Raw genomic sequence first — 20,579 nt, forward strand, 5'->3', positions numbered from 1 at the left:
GCAACCAGTTATACACTTTATTTTCTTGGAGAAAAAGAACTATATTCATCTATAACTGCAATTATAAGTACTATGGCACATACTATAAATCTAATTATTTGGAGTAGAAAAGTCTCAAGCTATTCAGTTGTATATGAGAAATACTTCGTTTCTGATTCCCGAGAAAAAAAAATCTAAATTCGTTTCCGTTTAGAAAAAGTTCCAACGGACGCTTTTCGTTTCAGAATCGTTTTCATCCATATAACTCAAGACATTTAACTGTTTATCATTTTTGATGTGATAATTAATTATTGATACTCATAATCTATTACATGTAGACCCTCGTGTGCATATGGTATGTCGATGTAGTGGTAAATTATTAATCGCCACATCGAAAAGAGTGGCAAATAATTAAAAATTCCAGGTAACTCGAGTATCATCCCCTTCATTCGGCGTAAAAAGAAAATCTCCCGTCCCGTCTCGTCTCCTCCGTTCCCTGCGCCATCTCGCTGCCGAACAGGGGAGGGCCGTAGGGGTGCCGATCTCCATCTGGCGAGCAGAGCAGGGGAGTGGAGGGAGTGGAGGGGAGGGGATCCTGGTGAGCATCCCACATCCTTGCTTGCGTTCGTTCGTTAACCCTAGCTTCTCTTCTAGATCTGGAGCTAAACCTTAATACAAGTAACAGTTTGTTGTTTGTTCCCCCAAACCTCCATGTCCCAAGTTGGATCCGCCCCTGCCATGGCCAACGAAGAAGCAACGACGTCACCCCAGGCATCTGTGGAGGACAAGGCTAATCGCGTCTTCTTGGATTTCATGACCAAGTAATAACTTTGATCTTGCTTTCTCTTTTTCCTTCCCCCAAGCATTGCTGAGGTCCTGATACACCTTTTGCAGTACACTAGGTGTATTGGTGTAGAAACTAATTTCAGTAACGGCGAAAGATATTGAATTTGTGATGTGTTGTTTCAAAATCAGTCAGCATGATTTAGGTTAATGTATTCTGACAATTTTTATCTGTGACTACTGACTGACGCAAAACTTTCTTGAACATATTTACAGAAGTTGGATGGTCTGTTTTTTTTGTTCTTTGAATACTATTTCTAGGTGAATATTTCGAAATTTATTATGGTGCACACCTAACTTTATAGGAGCCTAGGAGATTTTGTTATATGGTTATTTTCCTTAATTTTCTTGCACTGGAAAACACTTCCATTAAACTGTTTCTTTCTTGTGTTTGTGAAACTTGTTGAAAGACATGAGTACATCTGTTATTCCTTTCAGGGTTGCACAGTATGATGAGCTAGTTGATGCAGGAAAAAGGGCTCTTATGATGTTTCATCAAGAGCTAGGTTAGCTCATTTCCTTTTCCCTGAAAAGCCTCAGTATTGACCAGTTTAATTTTCTCTGTTCTTTATTTTTGGATCTGAAACTTTGAAGGAACCTGATCATCCATCGAATGCTTCATTTATAAGTCCTCTAAAATTCTATTACAACTTACCTATCCCAGTGATACCCCGTGCTGCTGACTACTACTGATAGTTTGGGGCTAAGGTTGGGGTCTGTTCAAAATTCAGGTCATAAACTAGATCAGGGGTGAAAATCAGAAAAATTAAAATACCTAATACTTGATCTTACTAAAACCATCGTAGAAAGTTCAAGTTTTTACAGTAGTTTTCTTGGTTGGTAAATTTGAAGCAAACGATATTCATTCTTGCTACATTCTTTTATAGTTTTATTTCACCTTTTTTTATGGTTTAATACTTTAATCTTGTATTTATTTCAGTTCTACCTTATGATAGCTGTTCTGCTATTTGTTGGACCACAGATGATGTATTTTTGGAAGTAACTTTCAGTTTACTGAAAGTAACAATTTCTAGCAAACAATTTATTCTGCAAGTCTAAATCCTGCCAAATGGATGTCTGATTCATGTCTATTCTACTTATTTGCTTACCCCCTTTATTACATGGATATCATGTGTAATCTCATTGCGGGTAACTTAAATTCCTATTCATGTTCTGCCATCGCTGTCTTATTCTTTCTGAATAATGCTGAGAAACATTGCACTGCTCACTATTAAGCATGTGCTTACAGTCAACTTGGATATGCACTCACCTATTTCAGAACATTTTCGAAGACCAAAACTCCTCACAGAGTCAGGTGCAATTAGTGAGATAGTCAAGTCTAACCTCAGTGACCGAATGAGGTCTTATCTTGAAGCTGGCTGCACCCATCACAATGAAAACATCCAGAACATGAACAAGTGTAAGTCATAGATCATTTTTCTGTTCTGAATCATCACAGCTCCTGTTGCTACCTATTGTTGTTCTGGGTCTTCTGGCTATACTAGGAAACAGCTACTTTGTGACTAATTATTAAAAGCTTTCTGAAATATTGCTTTCATTCAAATTAATTTCTTGTTTCCTAATATAATGGTATTTAGACAAACCATTGTCACCATTACATTATATAGTACCATGTAAATCCTACAATTACCAAGTTTCTCTTAGCATAAAGAGTTCAAAATTTGAGACACCTTTTTTACTTCGATCCTTTTTGTTTTACACTTTACTCATTACTCCCGTTTTCCAACTAAAGTAGTATTCCCTGTCTTCTGAAGTATTCTAGTATTTCTTTTTATACAAAGTCATGGGCTGTGTCTATATATTGAAACAGTCCAAACTAACCTTTTCTTTGTGTATTATGCCTCCCTTGGCAATAGGATTGAATCACTGGTATGAATATGCTGTGATATTTTACCGTAATTCTTGTTAGTTGAACTTTGTATTGTGGAATGTACCACCTCTTCATAATATTTTTAAGGAGAAGTAATCGAAAGTTCAAACACAGCATTTTCTTGTTTTAATTCAATTTTTTACTAGCATTTTCATAATATTTGTCCCCAGCCTGAAACTAGAATAGAAAGATAATGCACTAATAATTTAGTCATTAATTATCCTTTGTTTGTTGTACAAATAATTCTAATGCACATCAGTTTCTGTGGAAGTGTGTGGTGTCTTCTGTGCTTTAACAGCTGACCTTCTTTCATCAATTACATATTTTGTTTCTATTTCGTCATAACTCAATATTCTTTTTCAACTATGTCTATTTGACAGTACATTTTTTTGGTTGCAGTACATTCTTGTCAAGAGAAACTCAATGACCATATAAGCAAAGGTAATTTCATCTTTCTCAGCGGCACCATAAGAACAATGAACATTGTTATTCTATATTCGAAAAGAGTTTTGCCCTTTTGCTAGCTTTTTGTATCTGTAATAGAACTAGTATTAAGAAGAAGTTAACTGTTTGGCACAGCATTTAGTATGTGCATTTTATTTCTGTTGTGCAGCCTTTCCTTGTTTTCATTTTCTGTTTTTATTCGTCCAAGAATTATGAAACATGAGCAAAACTTACAATGGTTGCATTTTATCTCAGTGCCATTCCATCTTCGCTTTTCACGTGCACATGTTGAAAACATTTGGGTTGTAAATGCTCGTGGTAATGGTATCTTACTAATAATATGCCTTTGTTTCTCGTCAGCCAAATTATTGCTTGAAGAACTCCATATTCTGGAGGAAGATGTTTATAGTACCACACTAAAAGCCTGTCTGAGTTCCTTAAGACATATGGATGATTGCCCTGATGATAATAGTCTTACAAATATTTTTTCTGAGGTGGGCATTCCCCTTTTAGTAGTATTAGGCAAAATTGGTTATATAGCATCGAAAGTTCACGTTTTTGGTTTTATAGCACCGAAAGTTACCGGTTCACTTTAATAGCATCCAAAGTTCACCATGTTCCCATTTTTAGCACTTCCGTCAATTTTTCCGTCCGTCTTGATCGTTATTGATCCAGCCACACACATGATATGACATTTCTACCCCTCATTGACATGCATTATACTTGTACTTGTGAGGGATAGAAACGTCATATCGTGTGTGTGGCTGGATCAAGACGGACGGAAAATGATCGAGAATTGACGGAAGTGTTAAAAATGGGAACATGGTGAACTTTGGGTGCTATTAAAGTGAACCGGTAACTCTCGGTGCTATAAAACCAAAAACGTGAACTTTCGATGCTATATAACCAATTTTGCCGTAGTATTATTAGCCCCTTGGTCCTGGCTTTCAATTGTGCAAAAATGATACGCCTGATAAGAATTAAAACAAGGCTCACTGAGAGAAGTTAAGAGCTTTTTGACAGCATGTTTACCTAGTTTTTTGGGGGGTAAGGATTGACGAGATATTTCGTGTAGCAGGATGAACAGCAATCTGGGGATTTGCTGGACAAAGCAGTGTCCTGTGCAAGTGTGATGGTCCTGGTTCACAATATGTTAAAACTCGATTATACGATGCAGGTTAGCAAAGCAAGCATCTATATATAACTGCTTTCATTCGATTGCTTACATTTTTGGCCTACACTGCAGGAGAAGATTGTTAAGGCATTATGCATTAAAACAACATCGTCAGAGCTAGAGGGCTACTGTCAAATGTGGGATTTGCGACCATACATCGATGACAATGTCATACAGCTTGCGTGGCAGTTTGTTTCTTAGAGGGTCCAAAGCCACTGGAGAAGATGAAGAGAATCACACATTCACAGTTTCACACAGTGTTGACAGGCAGGTGACTTTCCAATGAGCAGCAGTGGTCATGATAAGCAGCAGCATTAGTCAGTATTGAGTAGTGGATCAATTGATGATGATCCAACAATGAACTACATTCAAATGGAACTGTCAACTGTACATATGTTTATTAGGACACTACCAATTAATTTTTTGGGTATGAAGAGGAATTTTATGAGGCCAAGCTGTAATGAGTCATGAATCTGCCAGCTAATTACGGTTGCTTTTGTTCATGCGCTTAGCCGCTTGGTTGCAAATCTCTGTGACAATGACCTCGTCATGGTTGTGCATTTCTAGTGACTGCCTCCATTCACTTGATGGAATCATGGAAAGAGTTGTAATCGGTAGTATCTCTTTGGAAATATTGCTCGGTTGGTTGGTAATCGATTATATTTATCAATTAGACATCAATATGATGCTGAAAGAATTTAGAAAAAAAAAATCAAAGGGTATGACGCTGAAAGAATTTAGAAAAATATCAAAAGGTAATCAATATGATGTTAAAAGAAATTAGAAACCTTTGTCGTCGCCGGAGCATGCCGCCAATGAAGCGGTGAGGCTGTTCCTTGGTGAGGAAACTTGTTCCCAGTGCTACTAAGGAGGGAGGCGCCTATGGTTTCCTCCCCAGATCTGGTCGACGACATGGTGATGATAGCGAAGCGGCGCGGCATAGCTGCTGGGCGACGATGGTAGAGAGGGGACTCCTCTCTCTCTCTCTCTCTCTCTCCCCTCCCTCTGTTCCCTTTGCATTCGTTCTTGACAGAGTGGCGCGGCATCGGAAACAGGCGGTGAGGGCGACCTTGGCTGTTGGGGGCGGCGTGACGGAGATGGAGACGAGTGACTACTGAGCAGCGGAGGCGTCATCCTCTCCTTCTCTCCCTGCCTCGCCAACCGAGGTGGCGTGGAGCATCAGTGGAGCATCACCGAGGTGACAATGACTTTGGGCGTTGTGGTAGGATTGGAGGGGGCGGCTAGTGGGGTTGGTGTCGACCATGGAGGTAGGAAGCATGGTGGTGATGGAGGAAGACGGAGGCACGCTGATGGGTAGTGCACGACGGCGGCGAGGGTGTTCTTAGAGGTGGAAGGGTCGATTGTGCCGGCACACTAGTGGCATGCATATCGACGAAGCCACGAACCTAGGTGGCAGTGGTGGTGTTGGCAGAGTAGGCGAATGGTGGTATTGGCTGGTCAACTCGACATCGCATTAGGAGCAAAGTCGAGCGCAGTGGGCAGCGTCAAGGGCAGTGGTGGAGGTCTGCGGCGAAGGCGGTGTGGCTTCTACTAGCACAATGGAGTTTGTGGTCGACGACGATGACGACATAGTTTGTCCGGGTGCTTGATAATGTCAAGGCGGCTTGGCGGACTAGTTTTAACCCTTGTCTTTACTCATGGCAGACGGAGGAGCTTGCTTTTAGCAGCGAGGGGCGTGGAGGAGGAAGGGAGGATCATATTCGCATCCCTCGAAGAGTCGAAGTTTGCAGCAACAAGGAAAAACTTGAAGCTAGTCTTCTAGTCCTTTTTCTTTTCGGTTGATTGTTTTTCTTTGTATTTCAGTGTTGAGATGTCGAGTGTATGTACTTGTATAATGTTTGGTTGTGTATATCCATCTATGAACGGATTTCTATCCATTATCTTAAAAGAAAATTAATCAAAAGGTAATATGCTGCTGAAAGAAATTAGAAAAAAAAAAGGTAGGTAACGGTCGGAACGGTAACACTACTTATACGAACAATGATCTGTCGGAAATTTTTGTGACCGTTTTCATCGTTATGTTTGACAAACTAGTTATGGAGTATACACTACAATATCAATTAAAAAGTGCAAACCAACAAGAAATATTTTTCTACATTACTCAGTACAATTTTTTTCTGTTATGGACTATGCAACATAACTACTCTAATATATCAACGTTTTGTAGATAATGCTCTAATATCAATTAATTAATACATTACTCAGTACAAACTTTTTCTGTTATGGACTATGCAACATAACTACTCTAATATATCAATTTTTGTAGATAATGCTCTAATATCAATTAATAATTGTAAATTTGGGTAGTAGATTGAATTAAAATATAGCCAAATAAAATGAAACATTTCAGCATTATACTTAGAAGAAGTATAAAATTTTCACACACGCAAACAAAAAAAAAAAGTAATGTTCGTGGTCGGCAGGATTCGAACCTGCGCGGGCAAAGCCCACATGATTTCTAGTCATGCCCGATAACCACTCCGGCACGACCACTTCTTGTTTAAATTCCTCACATTATTGTACATAAAGTGATCAAATATGATTTTCTCCTGATATTTCACCATCCGTACCGCACGTGCAGTGCAGACGCCATGGAGACCGCCTCCGATCCGCCGCCTCTCCGCCGCCGCCGCCAGCGCCAGCGCCGCCTCGTCTTCGACCGCCGCTACGGATGGATGTACGTATGATCACTCGTCTTCCTCCCTCTCTCTCTCTCTTCGCCTCGTTGTGTTCCCTCGTGCTCACCACCGTCTCCCCGTTTTCCCCCCGGCGCCGCAGCTTCGACGAGTGGACGGACCCCGCCGACGCCGCCCTCGCCGGAGGCAGGGGGATGTGAGTACTCTCTGACGCCGCCCGGTCACGTTCACGTCGGACCAAAATCTTCTAGGCTTTTTCTCCACGCCGCGCGTGCTCATGGCTTTTATGTCCGCCCCCCACTCCTTGCGTTTCAGGTTCTGCGTGCTGCCGATGGCGCGGTCGCTGGTGGACGTCGCCGTGTCCTCGGTATACACCCCCATCTCGATTTCGTTTGGTAGATTTTGGGAAGAGGAGGGAGGTGGATTTGTTCGTCCTGGGTTTATCTTCAATTTCAGAGGGGGGCAGCATATGGGGATATTTTTTAGTCTCACGTTTGCAATGCCTGGGATAATCTGATTGTGTGGTTCACAGATGGATTTGCCACTAGTTTCCTGGTGAATCCTGCAATTTCGTTATAGTTTGTTGCTACTTGTTTTTACGCACTAGGATTGTGATTACTCCCATTTTTTTTGGTTGGGGTGTGGGGAATTAATTTGGGTTGAGTTCCTGGCTTGAGATTCTATATTGTGTTGTTTAGCTATATCGAACAATTAGCTATGTGTTGTTTAGCTGTATTGAACATATATTGAAGTTTACAATTAGCTATGTTGTTTACCTATAATGAACAATTAGCTATTCTATTCTTTCATTTGCTTCCCAGTAGCCATGGTTGAAGCCTATTTGATCAATATCTGAAGGTAGTTGTTTTCCTTTTCAGGTTACCTATGCAGCAGACTCAGTTAGTCAAGCTCTCGAGCACTGTGGAACCTCATCTCCCATAGCATATCTTCCGCCCCTATCATTGCACAGGAAGCAACAAACATGGTTTCGTGAACTTGAGCATGTTGGAGTTATAGCTGATACAAAGTTAATACCCTGCAGAACTATGTGCAGCTTGGGGTGTATCAGCACTGATGGCCACTGATTGACAAGGCAGTGGTATCATCAATTGAATGCCGAGCTTCTGTTTACAATACGTTAGTTCAGTTTCGGAAATGTCAAATTCGTACAATGTCATCGTGGAGCCCTTTGTCTGTGACTCTCTTTTGTCTCCTTTTTGAAGAAAGCATGAAGTTTGAGATTGAGCCATTGGGGTCATAATATGACCGTTGTATTAGCAATATGGTAAAGTTTTGATAAAATCGTACCATGTTGAGATTGGGTCATATTAGCAATATGGTAAACCATGGTTGGCCTGGTGACAGATCAGATTTCACTAACATACCTTGCAGAAATTAGAGAGTTCACATTGAGTTTTTCTAGTTATGTTTTCTAATTCAACTTGAAGGAGTCAGATAACACCAAACATTGCTGTCCAAAGTTTGGCTGCAATGTTATAGGAAGGTCAAAATGATATTCAGTTTACCCTTGGTTCCTATGTCTTGCACTTTAGGTGAATTGTGGTGCTATAGGTGATTGGATGCTATAACTTAGCCATCTGATTCTTCTGGTTATTAAACAGCAGAACTACTTAAACAAGGAGTCAGCAGTGCAAGCAATATGAAACAAATGGCAACTTAACTAAATATTGGTGTATCCGGAGCATTGCAAAGTTGCAAAACAGGTGGCTCAATACTAATTCTTTGACAGGCACACAAATTTTATACTAAGTGTGATATGCACACAAATTTTATAATGATTCATTGTGCTGGAAAAAAAATTAATGTATGACCAGAAGGAATGTTGTTCGAGATACATTTACTATTTGGATCAATTGAGGCAGTTATTATTTATGAAATATTTTTTAGCATCACCAAATAATTCCTATTAGTGGACTTAACTAAACTGTACCAGATTTTGATGCGTTGTCAATTTTATTTCATTGCACTTACCAGATGAGAAACTCTCTTGATCCCTTTATCCATTTGTTTCTCCAAGTATCATACAAATAGTTATGAAAACATATTAAAATATTTGACAACATTCATATAATACATATTCCACCCCACAAAATTTAAAGTCTAAACTCAACTTTTGAAGTCAAGAAACAAAAAGAACAAACAAAACATATGAACAGTAAGTACCATTGACACCCAAATTTGTTTCTCAGGGTGCAGATCGATTTATAGTTGAAATAAGTTCTACTTATTGATATCACTACACTCTTTATTGTCTTCTTTTCTTTTTTGAAATTATTCATAACCATTTTTATTTTCTGATATCAAGGACTCTTTATCTGAGGATTAATCCTCTAAAATGTGGTTGATGCTTAATGGATGAGCAGGACAGGTCCCTTCAACTCCTTTATAACATGGACACCAGCCAATCTCCTGTTGACTTCCCTTGCTCCATGAAGAAGGTAATGCTTGCCAGTACATTTCAGCAATAAAATGAGACATATCTCAGTTTGCTACCACATCTCCTCATCTACCAGTGTTCAGCAATGTAAATTTACTAGTGAACCAAGCACAATATGTTGACACCAGTCATTGCTAGGATCTGGGAGACTGGGAAACACTAGTCCTACATTAATTGCTGGATTGTTGCTGAAACTGAGTCTGAAACTCATATAGCTAACTAGGGGCTGAGGAACAACTGATAGTTCAAGGATGTATAGACTTGTTGTTCCTTCAATAGTAGGGACATGAAAAATGCCCTTCATGACCCAACATGGGCTTGCTGCTAACTAGAGGTTGAGGAACTGATAGTCCAAGGATGCATAGATTTGTTGTTTCTTTAACATTAGACGTGGGAGGCATCGAGACTTCTATTATGTTCTTACTGATTGTGGTGTTTGCTACGCGTTCTCCATTGTCAATATAAAAGTAACCCATTATAACTGCATTTGGTAGGTGATCTGTTGAAGGAGCAAGCTTCTTCTTTCTTTTTTTTTAAAAAAAGTTTGAAGCCTTTTAAATTGGGAACTTAACCTTCAAACAATCCAACCTGAAATTCTCTCATATGTAGATTTGAACTCAGGACCTTAAGGTGCTACTCAGGTCATTGCAACTACTAGACTACATGCCCTTTCGCCAAGGAGCAAGCTTATATCCTACCAGTTAATTTGCTTCTGTGCCACAGGGATCAGGGATTCAGTTGTAATGTAATGGGGAGCAAATTAAGCAAAGATCTATCTGTGTGACACACTATTAGATTCGTATGACATGCCATTAAGTTTCTTCATCTACATGACGTACTATTGGACTCGTATGTGATGTATTAGTGAATCTGATCGATTAGGATACTATTAATTAGATGCACAATATGAAATTATCATTTTAGGTGATTGATTTATGAAATAGTTCTCTAAAATTGAACCACATAATTCTCTGCCGGTGCTAGTGGTAATCTGAAAAAGCTAGTAAGTCATTGTCTGCGGACAATTATCCTATATAAACTGAGAGCTTGTTATCAAAAAGGACAACCATGTAGAGACCTAAAGGTTGAGCAGCTGCTATCCAAGGATGGATAGTTTTGATCTTGAAAAATTGGTATGAGATGCATCAAGATGTCCACGATGTTTTTCAAGCATGGTGTTTTCTGCACCATTTTATCTAAAAAATCAATGATGAGGCAGGACATGATCTAGAGTAGAATGCCGTCTACCCATGATCCTGGGTTGATGCGGAGGTGTCTCCTGCTGAAACCAGCACGTCTCATGTTGGGATAATACAGTACATTGATGTGATGTCAATTCCAAATGTATTGGCATCTCATGACCAAGAAGATATAAAATCACTTCAATGCCTATAGTTTTGAGTTGTTTTGGACAGATTCATTAACTGATCGTTTCAAGTTCTTCTTGGTCCGTGGTCGCTGGTGGATGTCGCCGTGTCCTCGCCTCCTCGGTATACATCCATCTCGGTGAATATAGATTTGGAAAGAGGTGGATTGAAGAAACTGAATTTCTTCAAAGGGGAGCATATTGGCATATTTTTATCCTCCTGTTTGGAGTGCCAGTGGATATTTTTGTAACTGTGTGGTGCACAAATGGATTTGCCATTTGTTGCCTTGTGAATTGGTGCTTGACTTGGTCAGGTAATGGCATGTGGTTTTGCAATATCACTAGTAATATTTTCTTGTTGAATTATGCCATTTAGGTGTCCAAAATTGTCAAACAATTAGCCAATTAGCAATAGATAGTTAAGCTTACAATTTCAGTTGATAAGGCTGAAAATCCTTGCGTCCTATCATCAATTGAATACCTAAGTTCGATGTACCATACATAATGTTCAGGAAATATGCCAAATTATTGAATTGCTCTCAAGAAGGAAACCCTTTGTCTGCTTTTTGAAGAAAGCATGAAGCTCTAATATGTTCAGGTTGGCGTCATGTTAGCAATATAGTAAGGAAAGGTTTTGATAAAACCATCCCAGGAGGTGCTTGTGCGGCCTCAGCCAGGTGACAGGTCAGAATGTCAGTTTCGCCTTCATTCCTTGTAGAAACTAGGGTGTGTCTAGTTCACACCAAAATTGGAAGTTTGATTGAAATTGGAACGATGTGATGAAAAGGTTGGAAGTTTGTGTGTGGGGGAAAGTTTTGATACGATGGAAAAGTTGAAAGTTTGAAGAAAAAGTTGGGAACTAAACCAGGCCTAAGGAGCTCATAATGAGTTTTTCTAGTTTTGTTTTCTAGCACCATACATATCTGTGCAAACTGCAAAGTTTAGCTGAAATGCTGTAGGGGGTTTAAAATTGTATTCAGTTTACCCTCGGTTGATATGTTCTGCACTCCGGGTGGGTTGTGTACTTGTGTTGCTGCCAGTTGCTCCATCTTGGACTTTTGATTTGTAAATAGTGTAACTACTTGAGACCGGGAATCAATATTTCAAGCAATTGGAAAGTGTGACAGCTTAACTAATTCTCGCTCTTTCTCTGAAGTTTTGCAAAATCACAACACCTGGTAAATTGTATGCTGTTTGGATCAATTGTGACAGGTGTTTTCTTACAATTTACTCCCTCCATTTCTAAATATTTGACGCCGTTGACTTTTTTAAATATGTTTGACTGTTTGTCTTATTCAAAAAGTTTAAGTAATTATTAATTCTTTTCCTATCATTTGATTCATTGTTAAATACACATATATGTATATATATGGTTTTACATATTTCACAAAAGTTTTTGAATAAGACGAACGGTCATACATGTGCTAAAAAGTTAACGGTGTCAAATATCTACAAACGGAGGGAGTAACTTCTAGCATCTTGGAATATCTCATTTGGTCGACTAAGCTAGACGTACCATATTTTGATGGCTCTTCAATGTTGTTTTCCATTGGAATAAGTTCACCGGAGGTCCCTCAACTTAACAGCGAGCGAGATTTTTGGAGATCCCTTAACCACAAAAACAGAAATCTCCACCCCTAAACTATACAAAACCGTCTAATTTGGGTCCCAAGGCAGTATAGATGGCTGGTTTTGATAACGTGGCATCCTAGTCAGCAAAAATAATAAAATAAATATGTGGGGGCCCACCTGTCAGTGAGAGAAAATAATGTGGGCCCCACATCTATTTTTTCTTTTCCTTTCTCTTCTCTTCTCAACTTCTCAGCTCTCACGCGACGGCGGGATCGGCGGCCGGTGCCCATCTCTTCCCATCCGGAGCCACGGCGGGCAAGCGGGCGAGCGGCGACCTCGCTGTCGCCAGCCACGCCGCCTCCACAGTGCCGTGCACCTCCTCAGTGCGACACCGGCGGAGGATGCGGAGGAGCGGCCCACCCACCGCCCGCCGCAGGCCGAGCGCAGGGAGTCCGCCAAGCTGTGCATCAACCGCGCCCTCAACTAGAGGCTCTGTCGGCCGTGCCTTCGGCAGCCGGTTCGGCATCGTTGCGATGCTCTTCACCAGGACCGAGAGCTTCATTCGCGACCAGTGCGACGTCGCCGACGACTGGGTCAACACCGTCGCTGCGGGGGCCAGCACCAGGGCGCTCTACCGCATCGCGTCCGGCCCAAGGTCGATGATCGTCGCCGGCATCCTCGGCGGAGTCCTGTTCGGCGCCGCTGTCGCGGGGAAGCCGATGCTTTAGAGATTCGCACCGAAGCTATCCGCCATATTGGACTATTTACTTTGAGTAAAATTTCAGGTTAATTACTACTCAGCGTTGTGCGCGCCTGGAGATGTTTTTATTCATAGTATCTAGCAAATCTGATCTCAATTAATTCATAGTTTGTATCTGTTCATATTGATGGACAAACAAACACCACCGCCCGCCGCAGGCCCGCCCAAGGTGGACTGGTCCTTGAGGACGCGCTTCACGATGCGGGACGCCACGTTGGTCGTGTCGGCCGCGCCGCCCCTGCCACCGTCATCGCAGCCGAGCGCCTGGAGCACCTGCCTCCGCGTCGCGCCCCGCGCGCCGCTCGCAGCCGAGCACCAGGGAGATGTGGACGACGGGGCGGACACGGCCGCGTTCCCGGTCCCCGCGGTGGTGAGGACGCGCCACGCGAGCGGCAGGCAGAAGGCGCGCTGCGCCGCGGCCAGCTGCTACCGTCGGCGCCCCTTCTCCTGCCGCTCCTCTCCCCCATTGCCACGCTGCGCGCCGCTACTCTCCGCCGTCGAGCTCGCCATCATGCCGGCCGTCTCTCTCTCCCTCTCCCACTGCCGCCGCCGCCCCAGCTCTGCCGCCGGCCACCTCACGCGGAGTCTGCCGCCGCGCCTGCTCGAGAGAAAGAGAGAAGAGAAGAGAAAAAAAGGGAAAGAAAAGAGAGATGTGGGGTCTACACCATTTTCTCTCACTTAAATGTGGGCCCCACATAATTATTATTTTTATTTTTTGCTGACTAGGATGCCATGTCAGCAAAACCGGGTGCACATACTGCGATGGGACTTCTTTTGCACGGTTTAAGTAAGTTTAGGGGTGAAAATTTCTGGTTTTATGGTTGAGGGACGTAAAAAAATCTCGCTGTTAAGTTGAGGGACCTCCGGTGAACTTATTCCTTTCCATTCCACATACCATATGTACGAATAAGATAGATTCTACTAGCTTTTCAAAATATCAACACCCAAAATGTCATTATGGGCTTCTTTGGATTGAAGCTAACTTTTGACCGATTTTGCTAGATATTTGTCATCAAATTTCTCCCCCTAATATTTGTCAGATGTAATTACAGTACAATCGTAGTGTAATTACACTGTAACTTGCATGTAATTACACTGTAACTATAATGTAACTTGTACGTAACTTTCAAGAATCTCTCGGTAACATGTTATTTCAGTAAAATAGAGGTCGTGGGAACAAATTCTTTCACATATGTGTGTGATGTGATTTTTTTCTTCCTCCATAGAACAAATCTTGTAATAGATCTAACGATTCAAAATTACGTGAAACTTACATACAAGTTACACTGTAGTTATATGCAAGTTACAGTGTAATTACACTACGATTGTACTATAATTATATCTGTCAAATTTTTAGTAGAAAATTTGTCGACAAATGTATAGGTGGTCCCACTTTTGACATACCAATTTTCTTTGCGAGAGAGTTTTGAAAATTGAATGATTAACGATTAATTAATAATAATTAGTGATTAATTATTAAGATTAGTGAAATTAATTAATTGATAATTAGGATAAATAATCACTAATTAATCAGTGATTAGCGGCAAAGATGTGCATGGCTATCGGTATCGCTGGCTGAGCATGCGAGACGCGAAACCGTATCAACCGTTTATTTGTGCGAATAAAATTACATCCCGGATATTTTTGAGAGGAACAATATATTTTCAATTTTTTTCCATAAAATGACACGTATTTCTATTTGTATCACATCCATCTACCTGTGCACTGTACTGTTAATTTGCTGGGACCTGGGAGCTCTTTTTTTTTTTTTTAGAACTACCTGGGAACGTTAGTCCTATATAATTTGCTGACATGTTGCTGGAACTGAAGCTCACATAGGCAGATAGGCTGTGTTTAGATTGGCCTAAAGTTTAGAATTTAGTTGAAATTGGAGACGATGTGACTGAAAAGTTATGTGTGTATGAAAGGTTTGATGTGATAGAAAGTTGAAAATTTGGAAAAAAAAACTTTGGAACTAAACACACCCATAGCTAACTAGATCGAGGTTGAGGAGCTGATAGTCCAAAGATGTACTACCTCCATTTTTTTAATATATAACAGCGTTGACTTTTTACATCATGTTTGACTATTCGTTTTATTTAAAATATTTAAGTAAATATATTTTCTTTTGTCATGGTTTGATTTATCACTAAATGAACTTTAAGCATGACTAATATTTTTAAGATTTGTATAAAATTTTTGAATAAGACGAACGGTCAAAGATTGTAACAAAAGTCAACGGCATTATATATTAAAAAACGGGGGGAGTATAAGTTTGGTGTTCGTTCCTTTCACAATAGGCATGAAAGGCTTTTGGGATTCCATAGTTTGGCATGCTGCTTGGTAAGCTAACCTGCAATCAAGAATAAACTTTTGTACGTATCGAGGTGTGCATGGTAAGATCACAAAATTGCATTTGGTATAGGTGATGTGTACAAGAAGCAAGCACTCGTCTGCTGTCCTCAGGCTCAGGTTATAGTTGTGTGGCACAGGGTCATGCAATGAGAATGTAATGGGTAGCAAAGGGAAAGATCTGATTTGTAAGGAATAAAATTAGCAATAAGGCAAGGTTTGATAACGTCATACCGTTAAAAGGGTATTAGTGTAATTTGGGTTTTGTGCTAGCGCATTTTGGTCATTCATCGTTCATATTGTACACAATATATTACCCTCAAGGGCTAAAAGTCTCTGCAATAGTTGAATCCCCAATTTCTCTTTTATTTAGTAAAGTTAACATGGTATTAGAGTCTAGATCCAAACTCTAGCCATTAAATCACTGTCACTGCCGCGGCGCCATCCTCGTCATTCTACATTGGCAACAAAGAGCAACAACACGTAGCAGCGCGCAGTCAAATCTAGTTAGCTGCTGGTCGATCGCCTCCTGCCGCACCACCGGTCGTGGTTCGTCGTTCCCATAGTTCAAAATTTCGGACCCCCCAATATGATATCATTTCGATAATTTTTTTTATTTTTTCAATGAAATTTGGTAATATTTGTTTAAATTTGACTAAATTTTGTTCAAACGAGATATCGAACCCTGATCGTTCCCCGCCGTGCGCCATCACCAGCCCATCTGCCTTCGGCAGTCACATGCCCTCGTCCGTCAGCGCCGCTTCCTCGCGGATCTGAGGCCGTTGCTGTCCTTCTCCATCGAGCAGCCACCGTCACGGCGCTTGTCGATCTGTGAAGTATAGCAGCAAGAGCAGCAAAATGTTCGTAGTCTCTTCGTGTTCATCAAATCAAGCAGCAGCACCTCGTCCATCTGAGCATCGAGAAGCAGCACCAGCAGTCGCGTGCATCTTCAAGCAGCAGCAACAGCAGCTCCTGATCTCCCTTCCAGCTCCAGCTCCAGCTCCAATCGCCGCCGGCCTCATCGTCCATCACCTGTGAGCCAGCCGCCACCGCCACTGGCCTGGCCGGCGGTGTGTCTTCCTCGCCGTCGGCCTCGTCCGTTTGTTCTCCACCTTCAAACTAGCAATCCATCAAGATGCGTACATTTCTTTGGCCTCTCGTCGAGCTAGCTAGCTGCAGCAGGGCCAGCAGCATGTGTTGTCCTCCATCTCCAAGCAGCAGTAGCTGCAGTATTTCCCTTCGATTATGTGTTCAAATGCTGAAGTGAGCAGTTATTCCGACCTGTACCACCCGAGAAGATCAATTGTTGCTAGCTGCAGCTGCTGCATATCACTATATCCTTGGTATAATTGGATAGTATCCCTTGTCATCTGCTAGTGTCTTGTTAATGTCTCTTATGCATTTTGCTAGTTAATGTCTCGTGAAGGCTCTGACGTACACTTCATTGACGAGAAAATGGATCTTTTCTTCTCACCGGTGGAGAAACCATCTTTACTCTTGGTTGGGAACCCCCTTTAATCCTGGTTTTCTAACCGGGAGTAAGGATCTAGGACTAAAGATAAACATATTTAGTCCCGGTTGAAATAATCGTGACTAAAGATAAACATATTTAGTCCCGGTTGGTTACCAACACCAACCGGGACTAAAGAGACAATAGCAGGCAGTACAGCTGGTCCCTTTTTCTTTTTCTTTTTTCCTTTTTATTTTCTCCCGAATCAAGTAGGCAAATCCCCAAATCAAACTAACATCCCAAATTCACATCACTAAATCCACATCACAAATCATAAAGTTACTTATACACACAAATCAAATACATCACAATATCCTAAGAAATTACTCAAATACATCACAGATCCAAACAATGAATCACAAATTTGTAACTTATCAGTCAAATACATCTCACAAATCCAAATAATGAATCACAAATTTGTAACTTCTCAGTCAAATACATCTCAGTGAATCATCACGAATTAAAAAAAAAATGCCGCCGCCGACGCCGGTCGCCACGACCGCCGGGGAAATGGAGGTGGCAGTGGAGGCGTGAGGCTGCGGTGGAAATGGAGGCGGTGCTGGCAGTAGAAGGTGGAGACGGCGGTGGAGTCGGCGGCGGTGGCATCGGCGGCGCCCCCACAGCGGCGTCGGCGGCACTCCTAACGGCGGCGTCGGTGGTGCACCTCGGCTGCCTCGGCGGTGCACCTCGGCGGCGTCAGTGGCGCCCCCAACGGCGGCGAAATGGCGGCGGTGGGCGGCGAAAAGGACGGCGGCATGAGCGGCGAAAACGGCGGCGACGGCGGCGAAATCGTGGGGGCGGTTAGGGTTAACCCTAACCCTCCCCCCGACGCCCCCTGCCTTTTGGTGCCGGGCCAGATGGGCCGGCCCATTGCTCCCGCTTCCCCCTAGCCTGCTGGCCTGTGCCACACGGTGGTGGGCCGAATTCTTTAGATTTCGGCCCACCATCCAATTTATCATTTAATTAATTACTAATTTAGCAGCAATTTCATTTTAGTCCCTTGTGTTTTATATAATTTAGTCGAAACAGTTCATCAGTTGTACAAACAATTATGTAATGGTCCTACAGACCACTGATGTTATGTGTTAATTAACATAGGTGTTTATTCAAATACCCTGTTTCATAAATTTATTTGTTGTCTTAATAACATGCCTTTTGCATTTTATTTGAAGACAAGCTCTACTTTCTCGCTTTATTAATTTACAAAATTCTATAAATTTTGTACTTTGATTTAGAAAATTCTCTTAATTATGTACAACATAATTAATGGAGGATTTAATGATTTAATGCATGTTCCACTTCACACTTTGACTTGGAAATTAATCACATGTCGATGGAGTCCTATACTTTGGTCATATCGACCATAACTTAGGCAGCGAGTATCTCGCCAATCATTAAGTGGTCTACATTTTGAGATGATTACCCGATGGAGTCCTACAAATTGACCGCACTGGTCATAACCTAGGCAGCGAGCATTTCGCCTATCTCACAGAGGTCTACATCTCACGATGATTACCCACATGTGTTATTTTCCGAGAATATGTTTTGGAAAATGAGATTATTTGAAATTTGGTTGAACACAAGGTAGTGGAGTCCTAAACATTGGCTGCAGTATATTCACCAGAATATATTTGCCTGGAGACCGTGTTTTAGGCAGCAAGTATAACTTGCCCACTATTAAGAGATCTACTCCACTGTTTAATTACTTGGAGATTATCCACATTGTGCCACCTAGTTTCGAATTCTAACTCAAAATTGCCAGGTCTATTATCTGCATTTTCTCGAAACATTACAAAATATGAAGTTTTACATTACGCATTGAGATTACAACCTTAATATCATGTTTTTATTAATTTACCTTTGTAAATTGATAATGTTAACCATGATTGTAGGGACATGGCAACAAAAGAGTTCGACGAACTCGCCCTCGATGGGACTAACTATCCCATCTGGGCTTCTGATATCAAAATCAATTTTGCCTCTCAGGGGATTTTAAATACAATTGAGGAACCCAATGATGGTGACCCGGAAATTGAGCCCAGGAAGCTCAATACAGCCCTTTTTCTTTTGAGACTCTACATTCACAAGGATCTCAAACATGAATACATGTTAGAGACAAGCCTTCTCAACCTTTGGAAAGCTCTAAAAGAGCGTTATGATCAGCAAAAGGAACTCATTTGGCCTGAGGCTAATTAAGAGTGGGTTCATTTACGTCTACAGGATTTTAAAACTGTGGCAGAATACAACCATGCTGTTCATAACATTTGTTCCAGGTTGAAGTTTTGCGAACAAGAGCCAATGGAGGCAGAGAAGATAGAGAAAACTCTATCAACTATGCTTCCGGAGGACAGGATACTGACTCAACAGTATCGCGCTAACAATTTCCAGAAACATTCTCTTCTTATACATACATTGACTCAGGCAGAAAGACACCATGAGCTTTCTTTAAAGAATGCCCAACAGCGCCCACCGGGCTTTGCTCCACTGCCTGAGGTGCACTTTAATGTACAGAATAATGCTGAGAATAAGAAAGGATTCAAGGGAAATTCTTCGAATAATCCTAAGAATCTGACTGGAAAGTGCAAACGCAACAACAATAGGCACAAATTCAAGGGTCGAAAGAAAGGAAAAGGGAAGGGTAAGGCACCACAACCTCGTAGCAATGGCAACAAGCATTGCAACAGGTGTGGATCTGACACTCATGTCGCTAAAGACTGCCGCATCCTAAAACATCTTGTTCTCTTGTACCAAAAATCCCTCGAGGACAAAAAAATCTTCTGAGAACCCATGATTTGAAGCCCACTTCAATCTTACACATGAAGAGCGCCCTGAGGTTGCAAGTTCTCACCAGGCTCCTGTTGAACCAGAGAGCAACCTCAATGTTCTCCAAGAAGATGCCGCTCCACTCTCTGCGATGGACGATATGTTCATCGAATACTGCTCAACGGACCCACTTGGAGATTTGCAATGATGTCGGTGCGTCCCACTTGGAGATGAAGCTGCTCTTATCTCAGTGTGCTTGAAACAGTATATTGATATCCTATAAGTTTGCCAAACAATATTGGTTGTAATAAGTAGATAAGTACGAACTCCCTTATATTGTAAGGTTGTATGGCTTGCTAGTCATTAGAGTATGTACTATTAACGTATGTAAACGTCATACTATGTATTTGATGTTTTAATTATTGTATGTATGTATATATATTGGATAAAGAAATCTTAATCAAGCAATTCTTCTTTCATTATAGATGTCTAAGGATATCACTCCGATTGGAGAGGAATTATTTCTTGTGGACAGTGGTACCACAAACTCTATACTTAGGGAGATCAAATACTTTCAAACTCTCAAAAAGAGAGAAGGCAAAGTTTTGACTATCGCTAGGCGCGATACTGTGATAGTTGGCTCAGGACGAGCAATTATTACACTCCCAATGGGTACACAAATTACAATTGAGGATGCTTTATTGTATCTGATTCAACCCGTACCCTACTAAGTTATATAGATATCCGTCAAAATGGGTTTCACATTGAAACCCATATGGATAATCGAGAAGATTTTCTTCTCTTAACCAA

The 20,579-nt window shown here is 41.4% G+C and overlaps 2 protein-coding genes, 1 non-coding gene and 1 pseudogene across 5 annotated transcripts; 3 read left to right on the forward strand and 1 right to left on the reverse strand.

Annotated features, from left to right (window-relative positions):
* Nucleotides 1–435: 435 nt before the first annotated feature.
* On the forward strand, nt 436–4,832 carry LOC127779715 (uncharacterized). 3 transcript variants are annotated; one of them, XM_052306600.1, is made up of 8 exons: nt 436–577; nt 665–800; nt 1,261–1,328; nt 2,102–2,242; nt 3,113–3,154; nt 3,518–3,651; nt 4,236–4,334; nt 4,404–4,832. In XM_052306600.1, exons 2-8 carry the CDS (start codon nt 691–693, stop codon nt 4,530–4,532), a joined length of 723 nt encoding a protein of 240 aa, XP_052162560.1. In that variant the 5' UTR covers nt 436–577; nt 665–690; the 3' UTR covers nt 4,533–4,832. The 3 variants fall into 3 exon arrangements, with proteins under 3 accessions (XP_052162560.1, XP_052162561.1, XP_052162559.1); XM_052306601.1 differs by having other exon boundaries at nt 701–800; XM_052306599.1 differs by lacking the exon at nt 436–577 and having other exon boundaries at nt 584–800.
* A 1,931-nt stretch (nt 4,833–6,763) lies between these two features.
* Nucleotides 6,764–6,845, reverse strand: TRNAS-AGA (transfer RNA serine (anticodon AGA)). The gene has a single exon. It is a non-coding gene; the product is annotated as a tRNA-Ser (tRNA).
* Nucleotides 6,846–6,929: 84 nt separating this feature from the next.
* On the forward strand, nt 6,930–8,237 carry LOC127779716 (uncharacterized). The gene is made up of 4 exons (XM_052306602.1): nt 6,930–7,029; nt 7,131–7,184; nt 7,304–7,355; nt 7,867–8,237. The coding sequence occupies exons 1-4, from the start codon at nt 6,944–6,946 to the stop codon at nt 8,071–8,073; spliced, it is 399 nt and encodes a 132-aa protein (XP_052162562.1). The 5' UTR covers nt 6,930–6,943; the 3' UTR covers nt 8,074–8,237.
* A 1,162-nt stretch (nt 8,238–9,399) lies between these two features.
* Nucleotides 9,400–13,157, forward strand: LOC127780158 (mitochondrial import inner membrane translocase subunit TIM23-3-like; annotated as a pseudogene).
* Nucleotides 13,158–20,579: the final 7,422 nt, after the last annotated feature.

This window comes from Oryza glaberrima, chromosome 7 (assembly GCF_000147395.1).
Source record: "Oryza glaberrima chromosome 7, OglaRS2, whole genome shotgun sequence".
Lineage (NCBI taxonomy): Eukaryota > Viridiplantae > Streptophyta > Magnoliopsida > Poales > Poaceae > Oryza > Oryza glaberrima.